We start from the raw sequence: 18,930 nt of genomic DNA, 5'->3' as shown, positions 1-18,930 counted from the left end.
AAGCACAAAACCCCCAAAACCTGATATACAAAACCAGTTGAAATGTAAAGATCTGTCTTCCGAAAGCAGATAGAATATGTTAATTTAGTGAAAAGAATGGTCTTTAATGTTTTGGCAAAGTCTTTTCCAGCCCAGAGTAAACATGAAATGAGCAGGCTGGAGTGAATTATTTCACAGTGTACAAAGCAGTTCACATGGGTGCTGCCACAGCAAAGTAAGCGGACATGTATTTGAGGTCGTTTGCATGAGTCAAACTTTGCAATGAGTAACTCACCTAGGAAGATATAAATTATTTATATAATGATCTGCAAAAGAAACGCTCTAAAGTTGTTCTAGCTACGTTTTAAAAAAGTAGTTCTACGTGGTTTGCTCATTATAGACAAGTCTATTCACAGTATGCTCAACTACATTACATGTAAAATCATATGGCAAAGGAAAATGAATTAACACAAAACATGGGAAAATATCCCCCACATGTTTTAAAATGCCCTGCAATTTTCACATTCAAAATTTTATGCATCTAAATCTAAAAAAATATTATATGGAATACTCTTAAGTTACACAAACTGATAATAATTTACTGTATTTTTTACTCTAATAGGAGCAAATTACCACATACTTGAACAAAGTTAAAATAGTTACTATTTCTTTATAATAAATTTGATGTATAATTTACTTGTGCTTTTTGCACCAATTTATAAATACAGTATATGCAATACACAACCAAGACTGACACCAACATTAATAGTTAAATTCAAAATAGCAAATACTTACCATACAAAATAAACAGCAAATACACCTTTATGAAAACCAGAGCCTTCTGGACTTGGGGGCCAGATTCTCTGGAAACCACATCAAGTTTGAGCGCTGTGGAATCTCAGGCCAGCGGCAAGACTGTTCTCAAGTTGGCATAAGGTTCAGGAGAACCAAGTGTCCTTTTTGCCAAATCTGGCAATAAATAATGGGAACAATTCCACTGTGGCTTGTTCGGGCCTTTAGAATTTTACATGTTGTACCTTCACAAAGACTCTGGTCAATGATCTTGTAACTGAAAACAAACTCGAGTACAGCTACTTCTAACAGGCTTCCACAGATCTTAGGGTGGCTCTCACAGAAGCCTGGGTTTAAGTTCTTGATCTAAGAAATTTAAGTACTAAGCAACAATCTGTTTCAGCACCTTTTGACCACAACAAAAGCAAAGAAAAATCCTACATAAATAAGAACGAAGTTTATAAAGTGCTTATGAAATTACAAACATTTCAAATTAGAGCAATGCAAATAGATGTCCATTTCACCATCACAGGTGAATGTAGAATAAATGGATTACTCTCCTGTCAAGATTGGACATGCCTTTCAAATCAGTAGTTTGGTCCAGCAGTTTGGGAAAAAAACAAAACAAAACAAACTACAAAAAAACCCTTCATCATTAATGAATACATGAATATTTTAAATCCACCATAATTCATTCTAGGAGATTCAAAAAAAAAAAAAAAAAAAGCACCAATTTCAAAAGATCTGCTACCAAGCTCTTCCTTGAATAGGCCTGCAGGATCCACATTTTTATACCTACTTTAAAGTTGAAAGTAACAAAAAAAACCCAAACCACACCTCCTCCTTTTCTCTTTGTTTAAATGCCTCTACATGAAATGTAGCACAAAATATAGAAAAACTTCAAAGAAAGAAAAGAACATAGGGACATTTCTAAAGATGACTGATGCATTAAATTTGATTTTCTATTTTTCAGTGCAAACATAAAACTTTAGGTCTTGTCCTCTTCCAGATTCAGAAGTGTGATGGATGCCCATAGGGAGTCACTCCTTGCTGTGGCTGGTTACCTAATGAGAAAAATAAATTCAAATAAAATTGCGGATGCAAAATTATACCACCGACAGATGCTACCCTCCTGTCACTGTTCTCAGTACCAGCTTCAAGAACAGGGGAATAGACTGACCAGGGAGTGCACGCTAACCCAGAGACCTGAACGGTAAGGTCTAAATATGGCAACTGAATTCATTCCACACAGACACCTGCTCTACATCAGAGTCCTCCGCCTGCCAGCACAAAGCCTTGGGACACTAACTGGCCCATCTAAAGTCTCTGTCTCTGAACTAAGAAACGACTCAGTACTAACATATGGAAGGACTCTAAGTATTGTAAAATGTTGAAAGTTCCCAAAACTTTAACACTGACATTATAGAAAGTGAGAGAAAAGTGGTGTGAAATGGGAAAATCTTCTGCAAATCGCCGTAAGATACATAAAAGAGAAGTGTACAAGGGTGTATACATGTGTGAGAGTGGTTGTGTGTGTCGACTCAAGTCTGTGCCTATGCACATGTGTACATGTGTGCATGCACACACGCACACATAGAAAAAGTAAACAATAGCAGGGACAAAGTCTCCTACAGAGACTTAGAAACAGCTACTGCTGGGGTGCCTGGGTGGCTCGGTCAGTTAAGCATACGACTTTTGATTTCAGCCCAGATCTTGATCTCCTGGTTTGTGAGTTTGAGCCCTGCATCAGGCTCTGCACTGATGGTGCTGAGTCTGCTTGGGATTTCCTCTCCAACCCCCCCACCACCCCTTCTCTGCCCCTTCAACCTCCTTCTCTCCCAAATTAAATGAAAGAAAAGAAAAGAAAAGGAAAGGAAAAAGAAAAGAAAAGGAAAGGAAAAAGAAAGGAAAGGAAAGGAAAGGAAAGGAAAGGAAAGGAAAGGAAAGGAAAGGAAAGGAAAGGAAAGGAAAGGAAAGGAAAAGGAAAAGAAAAAGAAAAAGAAAAAGAAAAAGAAAAAGAAAAAGAAAAAGAAAAAGAAAAAGAAAAAGAAAAAGAAAAAGAAAAAGAAAAAGAAAAAGAAAAAGAAAAAGAAAAAGAAAAAGAAAAAGAAAAAGAAAAAGAAGGAAGGGAAGGGAAGGAAAGGGGAGAAACAGCTACTGCTTCCATAACTCTGGTGGGACTATTCAAATCCAAAGGCTCCATTCACGAGTAAGGATACAAAAGGAGCCATCTGGAGTTGTACAGTGTAGAGTTGAATGATGTGTCAGTAAAGTGGCCATTATTCCAAAGTGGCCATTATTCAACCAAGGAGGCTGGCATAACTGCTAATATGAGGGAGCAGAGTGTGTTGTGGTTAAGAGGTAGGCTCTGGAAGGAGACCATCTGAATTCAAGTCCCAGTTCTGCCCCTTACTTTTAGCTGAATAACTTGGGCCAATGAGTCCAACTCCCTCCTCTAGAATATAGGGATAGTAATACCTAAACTCACAGGGTGGTTTTTAAGGAATTAAGTGAATTAATATATGTGAAGTCACAACGCCTGGGGCCAAAACAAGTGTTCCGTAAAGGATGGGGTTAAAATGAAAATGAGACCTGCATTTCATGAGTTCTGGGAAACAGGAAATAGAGGTAGATATGCTCCCAAAATAGGTGATACTGCATAAAAACCATAGGTACTTATTTCTAAAGAGAAGGAAAAAAAACCCTAAAATATAAGCATGTTGTCTCTGTGCTAAAATTTTACTCTCTCTTTAGCCAAGTGAAAGTAGGAACTCTCAAATAAAACAATAAAATTTTAACCTCACATTTGTTTAATAAACCACACCTATTACACAGTAGTTGGAAAAGAAGACGGATTTAAACGATTTAACAAATTAAATGAGGCTAAAAAAGGCAAATATTTTTAAAGGGAAAAAAAGCAAGGTACATAAAAGGGGTACTCCCTCCACCAGGAAATCAACACGGACAGCAGCCAGGCGGAAAGTTAAGACGAAAACCAAGTTGCTCCTCAGTCACAAACTGACCCTCCTCCTGACAATATCCTCCCAGAGTCACACAGCTGCCTTTAGGACTAGCTGGTCTCTAATCTGTCTTGAAAAGGACACAACCTGAGACCCAGAACAAACTGCCAGTCCCGACAGAGCTGGCCCCGGAATTTAGACTTAACTTCTGGGCCAATATTCTTTGCATCACAGGGGTCTGGCTCCCATTTCTAAAAATATTTCCCATCCTGTGATGGCAACACATGGGTGATTCAATTCATGGGAGCACACTGCCCACATCTAGGTGAGGTGTGGTGAAATGAGTTGTTGGAACTGCTGTAGAGGGGCAGCACAATTAAACAAACAAAATTCACACCAGCAAGGCAGGCAGGGATTTCTCTGCCCTGTTATCAGGAAGGACAGGATGGTGCAATGGCAAGAAGAGTCACAGTCTCAGTGCTGGCGCTCCTCCAGGTCAGACTTTGGGGGGCCACCGCACCTCCTTCATCAGCACACTTGAGGGCATCAGCCAAGTTCTTCTCCGAACCTTCCGGCTTGATAAAAAAGGGTACCTGCAGTTCTGCACGGGTTTCCCAAATGCAAAGAAGCATTTCTGGGTTCAGATGGAAGCAAGAGAAAACATCTCTGAACTCGAAAAAAGATCGGGGCTTTTCCAGAGCAGGGGGGAAGCATTTGAACCAGATGGAACCCCAACAAAAAAACAACCAGCCTGGACTAAAATGAAAATGAAAACGGTACCGAAGGAAGACAGTGCAGATTTTGCGGAGCCACCAACTTGTGTTTTGCCTGCTTGTTTTTAATCTCCGGGGAGCCATCTGTTCTGTGATGCAGGGGTACTTACTAGAAAGCTGCTTCTGGAGCTGCCGCACCAGGGCGGCCGTCTGTTGCTGCTGCTGGGTCTGCTGCAAGCCTTGCCTGGGAAACTGTAATTGCAACAGAAGATAGGAGAGAAATCAGCCTGTGGCGCCTGTCACAGACAAGAACAGAGACTCACTCCCGGGGCCGATCTGTAACATACCTTTCACGCTTTGAAGATCAAAGTGCCATGTCCAGTGGGCATATACTACTTTTCATCTACACCCTGAGGTACACCTGGAGAACATCTCAAGTGCCAATCCATTCAAGATCCCACTCTCCAGCTGGTTACCAAGCATTTATTTGAAGAGGCTTGATGAAGGAGTGGCCCAGGGGGTGGCCCAAGAGGTCAAATGTCCTTGTTATCTTACCCTTCACCAGTTGGCCAGTTACTATTATGATATTATAAACCATTTTCATTGGCAACATGAAAGTTCCCAGGCTGGAGGATTTGTTCAAGCACCACAGGCCTTGCCTTGCACAGATAGAGACAAGGATCTGGTGAGACAGCAGTGCCCTCCATCCAGGATTCACTGGGGACTATGTCCTCCCATGGGATGCAGTGTTACTATTTTCCTTGATACAAAGCGGGAAAAACAGCACCTTGCCAATTTTTTTCTATTGCCCAAAACGAGAGGGAAAAATAAAACAAAACTCCACCTTTCATTCCTGTGGAAATGTTAGTAAACTAAAAAGTGGTTACTATTCTATTCAGTGGTTTCTAGGTTTATTTGGAAATATTACCGTATTTAACAAAACCTAATATGCTACTATGTACTGAGAAATATTCTAGACATCGTAGGTATACATTAGCCCATTTAAGCCTAATGAGGTACTACCTATCCTCAATCACTTATCCAAAGTCCTTGCGTTTATGATTTACTATGACACATCCGTAATAGACAGACTAAGCAAGGCCCAGGACAGTACTACATAAATCACTCAATATCCGCAGCAAAACACACAACTAGTCCGATCAGGCAGGATAAATGAAAAGAGATCCTGTCTGGTTAGGTCAGCGTTTACAACCAAATGGGTTCAGGTCAGTTTTTGCTGTTCCATGAGTCATAAATAAAATATCCGTTTCCATTTCAAAGTAAAATATCAGGTGTCTGGGTGGCTCATTTGGTTAAGCGCCCCACTCTTGATTTTGGCTCAGGTCATGATCTCATGGTTCGTCAGTTTAAGCCATACATCGGGCTCTTCACTGACAGCATGGAGCCTGCTTGGGATTCTCTCCCTCCCTCTCCCTCTGCCCCTCCCCCAACTCATAAGCAAACATTCTCATAAAATACATAAACTTTAAAAATAAAATTTCAAAATTGTTTGAATTTTAGAAATGAATATAAGGGACTGTGAACCTTTACTGCTACTATTCTCATTTAGAGATGAGGAAATTGAGGCTCCAAGGTGTTCAGCCACTCACCCATGTTTCCTGTCAGAATTGGGGCAGGGATTCAGACAAAGCTTTCTGGATTCAGAACTTGTTATTTTAACCACGATCCAGTGCTATCTTTAATTGGGAATACTAGCTTCCAAATATTAATTTACTTGGAAATAATCACAGATTCTACATGGTGGGCTGCAAAGGTGTCTAATCTTCTCATTTGATTAACATATGGAGGTACATAGTACATAAATACTTAACATTTATTCATTCAAAAGATGCTTAGCTGTCTTCTTTCATGTTCTTTTAAAGTCTGTTCCAGGACCCCCCCGGTGGCTCAGTCAGTTGAGCCTCTGACTTTGGCTCAGGTCACGATCTCATGGTTTGTGAGTGTGAGCCCCACAACGGGCTTACTGACATCAGCGTGGAGCCCGCTTTGGATCCTCTGTCCTCCTCTCTCCCTGCCCCTATCCTGCTCATGCTCTCCCTCTCTCAAAAATAAACAAACACTTAAAAAAATAATAAAATCGGGCACCTGGGTGGCTGAGTAGGTTGAACGTCTGACTTCAGCTCAGGTCAGGATCTCGCAGTTCGTGAGATCAAGACCCGCGTCGGGCTCTGTGCTGACAGCTCAGAGCCTGGAGCCTGTTTCAGATTCGGTGTCTCCCTCTCTCTGCCCCTTCCCTACTCATGCTCTCTCTTAAAAATGAATAAATGTTAAACAATGTTTTAAAAATAATAATAAAATCTACTCCAAATAGAGTAATTCCTAGAATGAACCATGGTAGTCCATCTTCTGAGAATCTTTATTTTGAGGAGCCTAGGCAGTAACTAATACTTAGGAAGCCTATGTGCAGTGTGCATGGGTGTGTGAGTACACATGCACATGTATAGGAAGATAACAGGTGTTCTGCTGGGTGGCCTTAAGAGATAATTATTCTCCAGGGAACCCCATGACTATTGGGGGTACCTGCAAAGTCAAATCCATTTTCATAATAATACTAAGGCATTATTTGTTTTTGCTCTCTTTGTCTCAGGAGTATACAATGCAGTTTTCCAGAAGCTATATAATGTGTGATATTGCAACAAACAGTATGTTTTACATTTATCCAGACATTTAAATAGAATTCAAAAATGTAAACAATGTCATTCTACTCACTTTATATTTTGAAAAATACTCATATTTTTATTATTCATTCATTATTCATAAAAGTGTTATTTCTGGTTAATATGTAATGAGAATTTTAGAATATATTACCAAATGTTAGTAATATTTCTATTTTAATTTCTAATACAATAAATATTAACAGATACATAAAAGCTCTTTGGGTCCACAGTCATTTTTGAACGAGAAGGGGTTCCAAGGCCAAAAACTTTGAGACCAGCTTCCTCAGGCCCCCAGAAGGAAGTGGTAGGACAGGTCTCCAATCCAAAGTGCCTTCAGTTGTAGTGTTTTCCTACATACTTCTCTCAAGGCCACTCTGACACTAATTTTTTTTTAATTTTTTTTTTTAACGTTTATTTATTTTTGAGACAGGGAGAGACAGAGCATCAACAGGGGAGGGTCAGAGAGAGGGAAACACAGAATCTGAAACAGGCTCCAGGCTCTGAGCTGTCAGCACAGAGCCTGACGTGGGGCTCGAACTCACGGACCGTGAGATCATGACCTGATCTTTCCTTCATTGCTATGGCATTCAACAAACAAGTCAACAAACAGCCGCTTAACCGACTGAGCCACCCAGGCACCCCTCTGATACTAATTTTAATTTGCTTTCATCTGTATGTGAATGTCAGCAGGCAAGACTTACAATTTCCCTGGGCCCTGGAGCACTTTCCACCAGGGAAAGAGAAAGTGCCACCGGTTCCCACAGAAACCTCACTGGTGAGTGTTTCAAATCAATTCACCGAGCTTCTGCAAAAAACTGGCTGAAGAATGTCAAGCCATCAGGGGAAATTTGAAGAGTCACCCTAGTAGGCGCTTCCCCTTTCTTCCTGAATTAGAGTTTCTGGGGCAAAAGTGCTAGATATTTGCATTTGCAAATCATTCCCCTAAGTGGTCTGATGCTTGGCTAGATTTCAGAACCATCCCTGAAGTAGGAACTGGAACTTTTTAGGACACACATCAACGTGGATCAGTTGAGGTTTCCTAGGGGTTCTAAAAATCACAGTCTGTGTACGTTTAAATCCTTTCCTGCTTAAATCTGATAAATAAAGAGGAAAGATTTTTCCAGACCCTATCCGTACAGGTGATGATCATGGTTTTGTTCACCTCTGTGCCTCTGCAGATGTTAATCCCTCCTCTAGAAACCCTTCTTTCCCCCTTCATCCTACCCTATGTGCTCCTAAAAATCTGCTTGTCCTTCAAAGATCAGCTCAAGTGCTCACCTACTCCCTTGGGAATTTGAAGAGCGAATCACTGCTCATGTATCCCTAGTACTGTGGAGATGCCTTTATTATCATATGTGGTGTCATGTGACAGTCGCTTCTCTCCCTAGTTTTCTGGATTTTGCTCTTCTTGGGGGCAGCGTGCTCTTGCTGCAACCACAAGACAAAGCACAGAGCTCAACAATGTCGGTCAGGTATAGCCAACTAACCAACAGGACATAACTACTCTCCACTAAACACATTCTCTGATGAACTAAAAAAAAAAAAAATTTACCATTTTATTATGATGTATTCTGACTAATCCCTAAATCCCTATTTTGACAACACATGCTTATTCAAGAGTGTTTAATATTCCTGCTCAATCATTACTAAGGCACAGTACATATCTAAGTAGCAATTTCCACTTAAATAATTGTCATTGAATCGTTTTTGTGTCAGAAAAGCTGGCTTCTTTGGGCATGTCTTTGCAGTAGCAGACACCGACTGGTCGTAAGGAGCAGCAGGGCTGAAGAAAGAGTGCTGGGCCTTTCTACCCCCCCACAGCTGGTTTAGACACCGTATCTTCTGAACGGGTAATAAGTAGGTGGGGCTTTTTTTTCCTTCATTGCTACGGCATTCAACAAACAAGTCAACACCAGTTAACCAAATCCAGGCACATTTTTGGGTCCTAGGAACACCAAAGAGAGTAAAGCACGGTTCCTGACTCCTGAGAGCTACGTCCTAAAACCTGTGACCACACTATCAGTGAGCAAAAGACAAGGCAACATTTGCACCAAGGCAACATTTACTTGAAACCTGCACGGCCAACTGAGAGAGTCCAGTTTTAGGGTACTCTGATGAATGAATGGAACACAACCTTTCATCAGTACCAGTTCCAGCACCAGTGCCCACGGCACCATGAAGGCCCCTCCACTGAGTGCCTGGCCAGAAGTACATTTGCTCCCATGTTGCCATTTGCAAGGTGGCACATTCAGAAAGGACCAGCAGCAACAGATTTCAGACTACCAGGCATGGGACTTATTTGCAGTTTAGCTACTAACTTGCGTGCAGCCATTTTTTAAAAATCTGTATATAGTTTTTAGTGGGGAAAAAATATATATATATATCTGTCCTATTACCAGAAATCTCTCACATGTCTTCCCTATCCTTCATCTGGAAACTACTCCTCCTTTTCCTTCAAAAAGGAAAAAAAAAAAAAAACACAACACGAAAAAAAAATTCATGCAGAGGAAGGTAACATAGCTCAATAAATTTCTCTGACCTACTTTTTTCCATTTGAAAAGGAAAATAGTATCTGGCTAATTTAAATTCTAGAGGCATCTGGCTCAATGTCTCTGAATGGAGCATATGAATTTTTTGAAGACTGTATGACAATTTCACACATGATGTTTGGCTACAAAATAATGCAGTTAAGTACTGCTGCCATTATGCAAATTTTCATAAGGCATTATATTCAATTCGATACTGACACAAAGATCAATCAGTTTAAATAAAGCCAACTTTTTATTTTTTTTATTTTTTTATTTTTTTCAACATTTTTTATTTATTTTTGGGACAGAGAGAGACAGAGCATGAACGGGGGAGGGGCAGAGAGAGAGGGAGACACAGAATCGGAAACAGGCTCCAGGCTCCGAGCCATCAGCCCAGAGCCTGACGCGGGGCTCGAACTCACGGACCGCGAGATCGTGACCTGGCTGAAGTCGGACGCTTAACCGACTGCGCCACCCAGGCGCCCCTAAAGCCAACTTTTTAAAGCTTTGTATTAGCATGTTTTCCAGGCCACCCAACTAGGACACTCTGAGTCTAAGACGAAAAGAAATGACACGGCAGGATGATGCAAAGTTCACTTTCTTAAAAGCTAAAAGCAGTTTTAAAGAAAAGATCACAGCCTGTTAACATAGTCCATCAAGAGTTAATTTAATCGTCATGACTCAAAAGCCTACTGAAGCTATTTTTCAAGTCAAGAACGATAATTTAGGTCAAAACCACAGAGGCCAAATATAATCTTCCAGCGAGGGTGCTCAGCCTTTCTTTCCAGGTGCTATTCCCTCAGCAAACACAAGTCAGCCAAAGACTTGAGCAAGCGGGTAACAATACAGGCATGGATACTAAGCTGACACCGCATTTAATCTGTAAGCACAGGCCTTTCTAACACTTCCTCTTTTCACAGAAAAGCTGTTTCCAAATGATGCTTTTTGAAAAAGTACCAATTTCTGTTCTAAGTCAGTTTTGACTCCTAGGGTCACTTTTTATAGCAGTGACCAACTTGCCTACATGGGTGCTAACAATCACTGTGCCGCACGTCCCAGCAGCTGCTGTCAACCAGGGGGTAGTCAGCAGTCAAAAACTCCTACGGCCTTCCCAGGTCTGCCACACTCAACCTCCTGCCCATCAAGGCTTCCCAAGCTTCTCATCCTCTTCCTGACCTCTGTGATGGGCTGAATTACGCTGTCTTGAAAAGCTTTGCTGGCACCGTAACCCTCAGGACCTTACTTGGAGATGGGGTCTTTGCAGAGGGTAATCAAGCTAAAATGAGATCATTAGGATAGGACCTGATCCAATGTGACTGGTGTCCTTATAAAGAAGGGAAATTTGGACATAAACGCACACAGTGAGAGCGTCATGAGAGGACGAAGGTAGAGATCATGTCTGTTTCGATGACCAAGGAATGCCAAAGACCATCAGCAAACCACCAAAAGCCAGGGGGAGACTCCTGGAGCGGATTTCTCCCTCATGGCCCACAGAAGGAACCACCTCTGCGGACACCCTGATCTTGGACTCCCAGCCTCCGGAACTAGGAGGTAACACACTTCTGTTGGTTAAGCCCCCCCGTGTGTGGCGCTTTGTTTCACGAGCCCTAGCCAACAAACACAGCTTCACCAGTACTTCTGCTTCTGCCACACAGTGCCATTGCTCAACGGCTTCCTGGGATTCTAAGCTGTCTGGGGGCAGGGAGCATGCTACGTACTGCCTTACTGCGCTTATGACCTCTGGCCCAGCGCCGGCCTCTTCTGTCCACAACGACTAAGCACTAGCTGAACGGACCCGTGAATGTCACCAGACAGCAGTAGGACAAGTCATTGAGAGGATGGTGGCTGGGCTACCAGTACCACTTCTCCCCTGCGACTGCATGAATCAGAACTCTGAATGAGTCAGAGCTGGCTTCTCGTCAACAGCCAGCTTACTGCTCAGTCTCCAGCAAAGAAACAATATAAAATTTTAAGAAATACAACTTTTTGGGCGCCTGGGTGGCTCAGTCAGTTAAGCGTCCGACTTCAGCCAGGTCACGATCTCGCGGTCCGTGAGTTCGAGCCCCGCGTCGGGCTCTGGGCTGATGGCTCAGAGCCTGGAGCCTGTCTCGGATTCTGTGTCTCCCTCTCTCTCTGCCCGCCCCCCCCCTTCATGCTCTGTCTCTCTCTGTCTCAAAAATAAATAAACGTTAAAAAAAAAAAAAAATTAAAAAAAAAAAAAAAGAAATACAACTTTTTTTCTTAATACTGTTAAGGCTTTGTGCTACTGCTGTTCTGAAGATATGTAATTAGAGGTAACTTTCTTCCTATGCTTCTACTTTCCTTCATTATAAGAAAACCAAAAAGAAAAAAATATATATATCAAAACACCCCTAGCAGCATTATTTTTGAAATTGGAAACAATATCAGTGTTCGGCAGTTAAGTGGGGTGTTAAGCAAATAATAGCAGAAGAATATAGCTGACTTCACAGCAATATAAAATTACAAACATGCAGACTATGTTAATAAAAAGAGTATATATATGGAAGCCAAATGAAAGTACACTGAAAAAAAGAACTAATTACAACAATGTAAAACTCTAAGTTCATTGACATCCCTTTAAAACTTCTAATCCTGAAATCTGTCACTCTAAGTGGTATTCAAAATTTCCTAGCCTATCCTGACTTATGACCTATACAATAGTTCTGCATTTGTACAAATAATTGCTGTCTAGATTAGAATATAGTGCTCTAAACATAAGACCCTGTGCTTCCAAGAGAACTTTTAAAAAAGACTTCAGGTAGAAAGAAAGAAAAGAAAGAAAGAAAGAAAAGAAAGAAAGAGAGAGAGAGAGAGAGAGAGAGAGAGAGAGAGAGAGAGAGAGAGAGAGAAAGAAAGAAAGAAAGAAAGAAAGAAAGAAAGAAAGAAAGAAAGAAAGAAAGAAAGAAAGAAAAAGGCTGAAAAAGCTTGCTGTGAATTACACTATCCATGAAGACTGTTTTTTGTTTCTCTGGAATTACTTTACTAGAACACAGTGGGGAAATATCATGGGCCACGTTTTGACTACTCTGCTCAATCCTTAGGATGTATTTATTTTCAGCTAGTGAGTGAAATATAATCCACTACATGAAAAACTTCAATACTGTCTCCTTAGAGGTTGAAACTGAATAAATGTGATATGTATTCTTTACACATAATAAATGTATTAAATATTTATGAGACTTCTAGATGAGTAGAAAAGATATTAAATTCCCTTGTATTAGATATGCTTTATTTCTACTGGAACATGGGGATAGAGTCTCTTCTCAACTCTGTAAAAGCTGATCCTCTGCTTTAAATTATAATTAGGAAGTTTAAAGACAATTTCCAACCAGCCCTATAAATTTAACTTTGTGATAGAATCAAATTTTTTTTTTTTTTACCCTACCCAAAATAATCATTACATTTCAGGCACTTGATATCAATATCCATCTGTGTTTATATAACACAATTCTCTAAGAATAAAAACATTTTATGCATTTAATTTTACATATTTCCTACATGCTACATTATAAACCAACTAAAATAGTGTTTAATAAGAGGGGGATGAAAGGCCAAAAAGAAAGGGTAATAAAGATGTCGTTATCTGCTTAGTTGCAGGTGTCCATCCAACTCAAGTTTTTCAAAATTATGAACTATTTTATAAGGACACGTGACCAGAAATTGAAGTCAACATTTCTGACAAGTAAAACAGTCTTAGGATGACAGTTGTGCATATGTGTGATTCAATATATGGATTTTAAATATGTGGAAAAAGTACAGAGTTTAAATATTAATACATTTAAATATGTAGACTTAATATCAGATTTTATTAAAATCTTAATTTTAATATTAATAAAAAATTTATTATATTTGTGAGCCACATATATGTGACTATGTCATGTATGTTTATTTACATATAGGAATTAAATGTCAAAAGCAGGTAAAAAGGTGCACTATCCTCCTGTGACATATTCAAAAGTAACTGAAGCAGTTCTACACTTAATGTTTGCTCCTCTGGTATACTAGGTACTATGCAATCAGTTTCTTATTAGCAATGGCTAGCCAAAGAAGTTATAATTCTTAAATTAATGGGTTCCTTATAATTGTCAATTAAGTGTTCACTTATGAATTTGCATGAAATCTCTGAAAATTTCTATTAGAGTTAACTTCCCCAGTTCTTTTCGGAAGCTTCTGTTGTTCACATGGGCATTATGGCATAAGAAGTCTTTGTTTTAAATGAGAAAGAAAGAAAGGTTAAAAATTTGCCAGGTCAACATCAAATATCCCAAATGCTCAACAGGATATAATTTGCAGATGTTATCATTTATTTCTTCGTGTTCTGTCAAAATATCACTGGAATGTTTTGTTGTATTTAGAAACAAAAGAGTGGGGCTACTTTAAGCTTTTTTACTGCCTGATATAGTAAGATGCCTGGTAGAAAGTGAATCTTTATAGTGGCAAATGTAATCTAATGGATGCCCTATGTAACTGTGGAATACTGGGTGAAGGGGGGCAAGAAGTTAAACTTTCCCCAGTGGCTGTAGATTTTAAAATCAAAGCATCAAATGTTAGGCTTCACAGTTAAACAATTTTATAAAGTTTATTTATTTTTTTGAGAAAGATAGAGAATGGGGGAAGGACAAAAGAAGAGAGGGAGACAGAGAATCCCAAGCAGGCTCCACGCTGTCAGTGCAGAGCCCGATGAAGGGCTCAAACTCATGAACTGCGAGATCATGACCTGAGCTGAAACCAAGAGTCAGATGCTTAACAGACTGAGCCACCCAGGAGCCCCTAGGCTTCATATTTAAAACACAACTTAGGGAGGGGTGTTTGGGTGGCTCAGTCAGTGGAGTGTCCAACTCTTGGTTTCAGCTCTGGTCATGATCTTGTGGGTTGTGAGATTAAGCCCTATGTCAAGATCTGGGCTGACAGTGCAGGACCTTCTTGGGATTCTCTCTCCGTCCCTCCCCAACTCACTCGTGGGTGCTCTCTCTCAAAATAAATAAATAACCATTAAAAAAACAAAACAAAACATAACTTATAGAAACACAGAAAGACATATAGGGAAGAAGAGAAAGCTCTTCCTTAAATAGAATACAAACAGCTACATGCAGAAAAAACAAGAGTTATTAGCAAATCACCACTTTCGACTACCACAGTAAAATTTGACCAAGGTGAGGATAATTTAACAAATGCTGACATTAGTGGATAAAGGTCTGTGAGTAAAAGAACAATGAGACTGTATCAAGCTATCCCCGTAAATTATTTTTAACTACAGAAGAAAAATCAATTACCTTGTAGTGGAGATATCTATCATAGCACCTAACACAAAGATTAAAGCAATTGCACCAGTGCTGTGTATCCTAATGTGACACCTGAGAAAGATACAGCACCACCTCTGTGATACTCCTGCCAGAAGTGCATGATCTGAATCTAATCATGAGGAAGTATCAGACAAATCAAAACCTGAGTTACACTCTACAAATTCTATGCACCTCAAAATAAATGTCACTGTCACGGAAACAAAACAGAAACTGCAAAGACAAAAGGGGGCTGCAGAATCGATCCAGATTAAAGGTAAGTAAAAAGACATGAAAGTATGATCCTAGACCAGGAAAAAAAACAAAAACAAAACAAACAAACAAAAAAACTGGAGTAAAGAATATTATCGGTGCAAATGGCACAATTTGCAAAAGATGTATAGATCGTAGCATTGTATTGGTGTTAAATTACCTGATTTCACTAACTGCACCAAGTTTTTGTAAGAGAATATCTTGTTCCTAAAAGACCACAATGAAGTACTCAGAGTAAAGAAGCACAAGCCTGCAACTTACTCATGTGTACAGATCATGTGTGTGTATGTGTACGTGTGTATAGAAAGAATACAGAAAATGTGGCAAAATATTAATAATTAGTGAATCTGGGAAGAGGATGTATGGTAATTCTTTGTATTATCCTTTAATTCTTCTGTTAGCTTGAAATTACTTAAAAATACTTTATCTTGTTCTTGGGCTAGATGTTAGGGTGAGGTAGCAGTGTCCTATGCCAAGGAGTCCTTTCCACAACATTTGTAAGTCAGTCAACCGATCCCTGCTAATACAACTCTGATGATGAAGAATGTAGGCTGTGAATGTATATATATTGCCTCTACCTAAGAAAGGATTTTTAAGATGGATTGCAATAAATGTCACTTATACAGTAAACAAATAAATAAGTAAATGGAGCTAAAAAATGAACAAAACTGATTCATGATAAAGAAGAATTTCCTTAAAAATGGGGATCAAACTGGCCAAGGCCGAGGCTTGTAAAATGCATCTGAGATGTCCTTTTCCAGTTGCCAATGCTCCCTTATCAGTTCTATTTGGACACTATCCATCCTTTACCATCTAGCTCTACTGATCTTTCTCTACCACAAAAATTGTGAAAGCAACCATCTCTTTGTAACCCTGTCCTGAAAAGAGTCTACACCAGGATTTCCAAGGGTTCACTAAGCCAGCTTATTTTAGATTGTACTTGCACAACTCATGTTACTCAGTTACCTTCAGAACAAGCATTTACTTTTACAGATATTTCCAATATGTAGCAAGTGATGTGACCATTGATGGTAGTGATAAAAATTCTTCTTTTTACAACATACTTATCTACGTAAACTGAAAAAAAAGAAGCAATTTAAAGAAAAAAATGCTTACGTAATAAAGCAGGGATATGGCATTTGTGAAAGTAAAGGGTGTTGTAATTATGGAAGTTCAGAAAACACTGATGCTATGCATTGGACATTTCATAATTTGACAAAGCTAAAGAAGTGAATTATGAGATTATGAATTACATGAAAATCTAATAGAAAATACCTGGCTGAAATCAGAGTTTCTTTATATCAGTAAAGATAATATTTCAGAAGGTACACTCTGTCTTTTTTGAAATTAAAGTAAAAACTCAAGATAACCTTGTAATAGATATACTAAATTATCATCTTAATACTGTTTAGAAAAAAAACTGCTGTCTCAACATAAATATTTTAGCCCATGGAAAAGTCTGAAAAAATTTACAAAGGAAAAATGGTGTGACTTACTGAACCCAGAATATTTATTTATACCTTTCTGGGAAAACAAACATACTATAATGATAAAGTTCTAGGGAACAATTCTAGGGTATATTCTGGCTACTTCAATTCTTAACAGTTTTATGGGACATGAAAAATGCAGCCTGCCTTTAAAGAAGAACCCCACATATTTGGTTCCACAACACTAGGCCTTACCAAAGGCTGCTGGGGCTGCATTGCTTGGAGACCAAGGGTCTGACTCTGGGGCTGCGGGGGCTGCTGGGGCTGGGGGGGCTGCTGCATCTGGAACGAAACAGGATTATACTTCAACAGAGGGGTTAATATATTCCGATCTCTTCTCTCCCCCTATATACCTTTTATCTAATTATCTTGTTGCGACAAAAATGATACACACCTTCCTCCTGCGTCTTTGTCTTAACAAACATCGTTCATTTTTCCAGGTCAAGACCTAAATTGGCTCTCCCCTGCAGCCTTCTTGGGTCAATACAACCCCAAGGATCTCTTCCTTCGGTAGAGATATACTGCCCTCTGCTGTCCAAGGACATCCTGCATACTTACTGTTTTGATGCCTTTCAGGTCATCGGCCTTTGCACATACTTTATCCTATCTCATACCAGCAGGTTAGACAAGGACTACTCAGTAATTACCTTTTTAGTCCCTATGACATCTGAACAAACTCTTGTAGTTTTGTTTTTGTTTTTGTTTTAAGAAAAATGTAGACCTCTCAAACAAAGGAAGACAGGAAGAGGAGGGGGGAGAAGAGTAATTCTTAAAGATTATAAATTTTTTTGGTGGGGGAGGGCCTGGGTGGCTCAGTGGGTTAAGTGATTTCAGCTCCGGTCATCTCACAATTCAGAAGTTGAAGCCTGGCACTGGGACTCTCTCCCTCTCTCTATTCCCCTCCCCTGCACTCACTCTCAAAATAAATAAATACACTTAAAAAGAAAAAAGAAAAGAAAAAAGAGGCTTTTTTTGAGAGAGAGGGTTCAAGTGAGCAAGGGGCAGAAAGAAAGAAGGAGAGAAAGAATCCTTCAAGGAGCAGGGAGGGAAGGAGAGAGAGAAAGCGGGGCTCATGCTCACTGAAGTGGGGCTAGAGCTCACCCAATGTGCAACTGGAACTTATGAACTGTAAGATCATGACCTGACCCCAAAAGACAGATGCTTTTAACTGACTTAGCCACCCAGGAGCCCAAGAAAAAAAAAATTTAAAGCAAGATGTTTATGTGAGATGTTCTGGCATAAGATACTAGCATAAAGACAAATTCTCTCAGTGACCAAGTTGGCTTAAATAAATGGCTCTTGGAAAACACTTCCAAGTCACGAAGAAACACAGACTAGGCATCCACTATGTGGGACACAGAGGAGAGGAAAATATTAATAGGTGGTTTGTCTTGGTGACTTTCAAAGTTTCCTCCATCCAGGCATTCATCTTAATGATGACACTGCTGGACTTCTTTTCATCCTCTGCATTTCCAACTTGGTGTGCATACTATCTTCCAAATTATTTGTCTTCTTTAGGGCAAGGTAACAAATAGCTATTACCAGATGGTATTACCCACTAAGTGCCAATATTGGTTGATATGGAATCCTACCAGGGGGTCTGGGTAGCGTTGCTCCCAACTGGAACAATGCAAGTGGGACCAGGACTATGCTGATTATAATATAAAGCCAATTCTCCATTTGGCCCACTGTGAAATCTTTCAAGAAAAACCAACTTAACTTCATCATTATTAATTAGTTCCTTTACGGAGGTAGTCAGTCACCACAAACAAAGTATAATCCTGATGCAAAAGTAAATCCCTTTTATCTCCAGGGAATGTGTGGTAAAGAAAACATTACCAGAAGGGCATACTATGCTAATTGGGATAAAAAAGCACATATTAACTAGTAAAGAAAGGCTTTGGAAATCTGCAGCCTTGAAAAGCAATGTAAGACAGGAAGTAGTAAATAATGTAATAACTTTCTTCAGTGATTTGGAAGTGAGAAATTTAAAGCTGAGGGAAATATAAAAATAAATATCCGTCCTATAAAGTTCTGAAAATATATCCTCAGAATCTGAGACAAAATTATATAAGAAAATATCACTATGACTGTTCATAATAATATTATCAAATGAAAGCTTTCCTTATAAGGAACCATGTTGGAGGCAACAACTGTATAGTAAGTGAGGCTGCCATTTGTAGGCCACACTCTCCCTAAACCAATTACCAACTGTTATCA

General features: G+C 39.6%; 1 protein-coding gene across 4 annotated transcripts in view; it reads right to left on the bottom strand.

Moving 5' to 3' along the window:
* Positions 1–1,213: 1,213 nt before the first annotated feature.
* MED12L (mediator complex subunit 12L) overlaps positions 1,214–18,930 on the bottom strand; it is a 332,574-nt gene continuing 314,857 nt past the window's right edge. For all 4 annotated transcript variants that reach the window (XM_058730222.1, XM_058730221.1, XM_058730223.1 and 1 more), the window contains 3 exons: positions 16,906–16,992; positions 4,615–4,696; positions 1,214–1,835 (listed from right to left, as the gene is read on the bottom strand). In XM_058730222.1, coding sequence (XP_058586205.1) covers positions 1,783–1,835; positions 4,615–4,696; positions 16,906–16,992 — 222 coding nt within the window. In that variant the 3' untranslated portion in view covers positions 1,214–1,782. The remainder of the gene's footprint in view (positions 1,836–4,614; positions 4,697–16,905; positions 16,993–18,930) is intronic.

This window comes from Neofelis nebulosa, chromosome 5 (genome assembly GCF_028018385.1).
Source record: "Neofelis nebulosa isolate mNeoNeb1 chromosome 5, mNeoNeb1.pri, whole genome shotgun sequence".
Classification (NCBI taxonomy): Eukaryota; Metazoa; Chordata; class Mammalia; order Carnivora; family Felidae; genus Neofelis; species Neofelis nebulosa.
The sequence above is the reverse complement of the archived record's forward strand: the minus strand, read 5'-3'. Positions and strand labels throughout refer to the sequence as shown.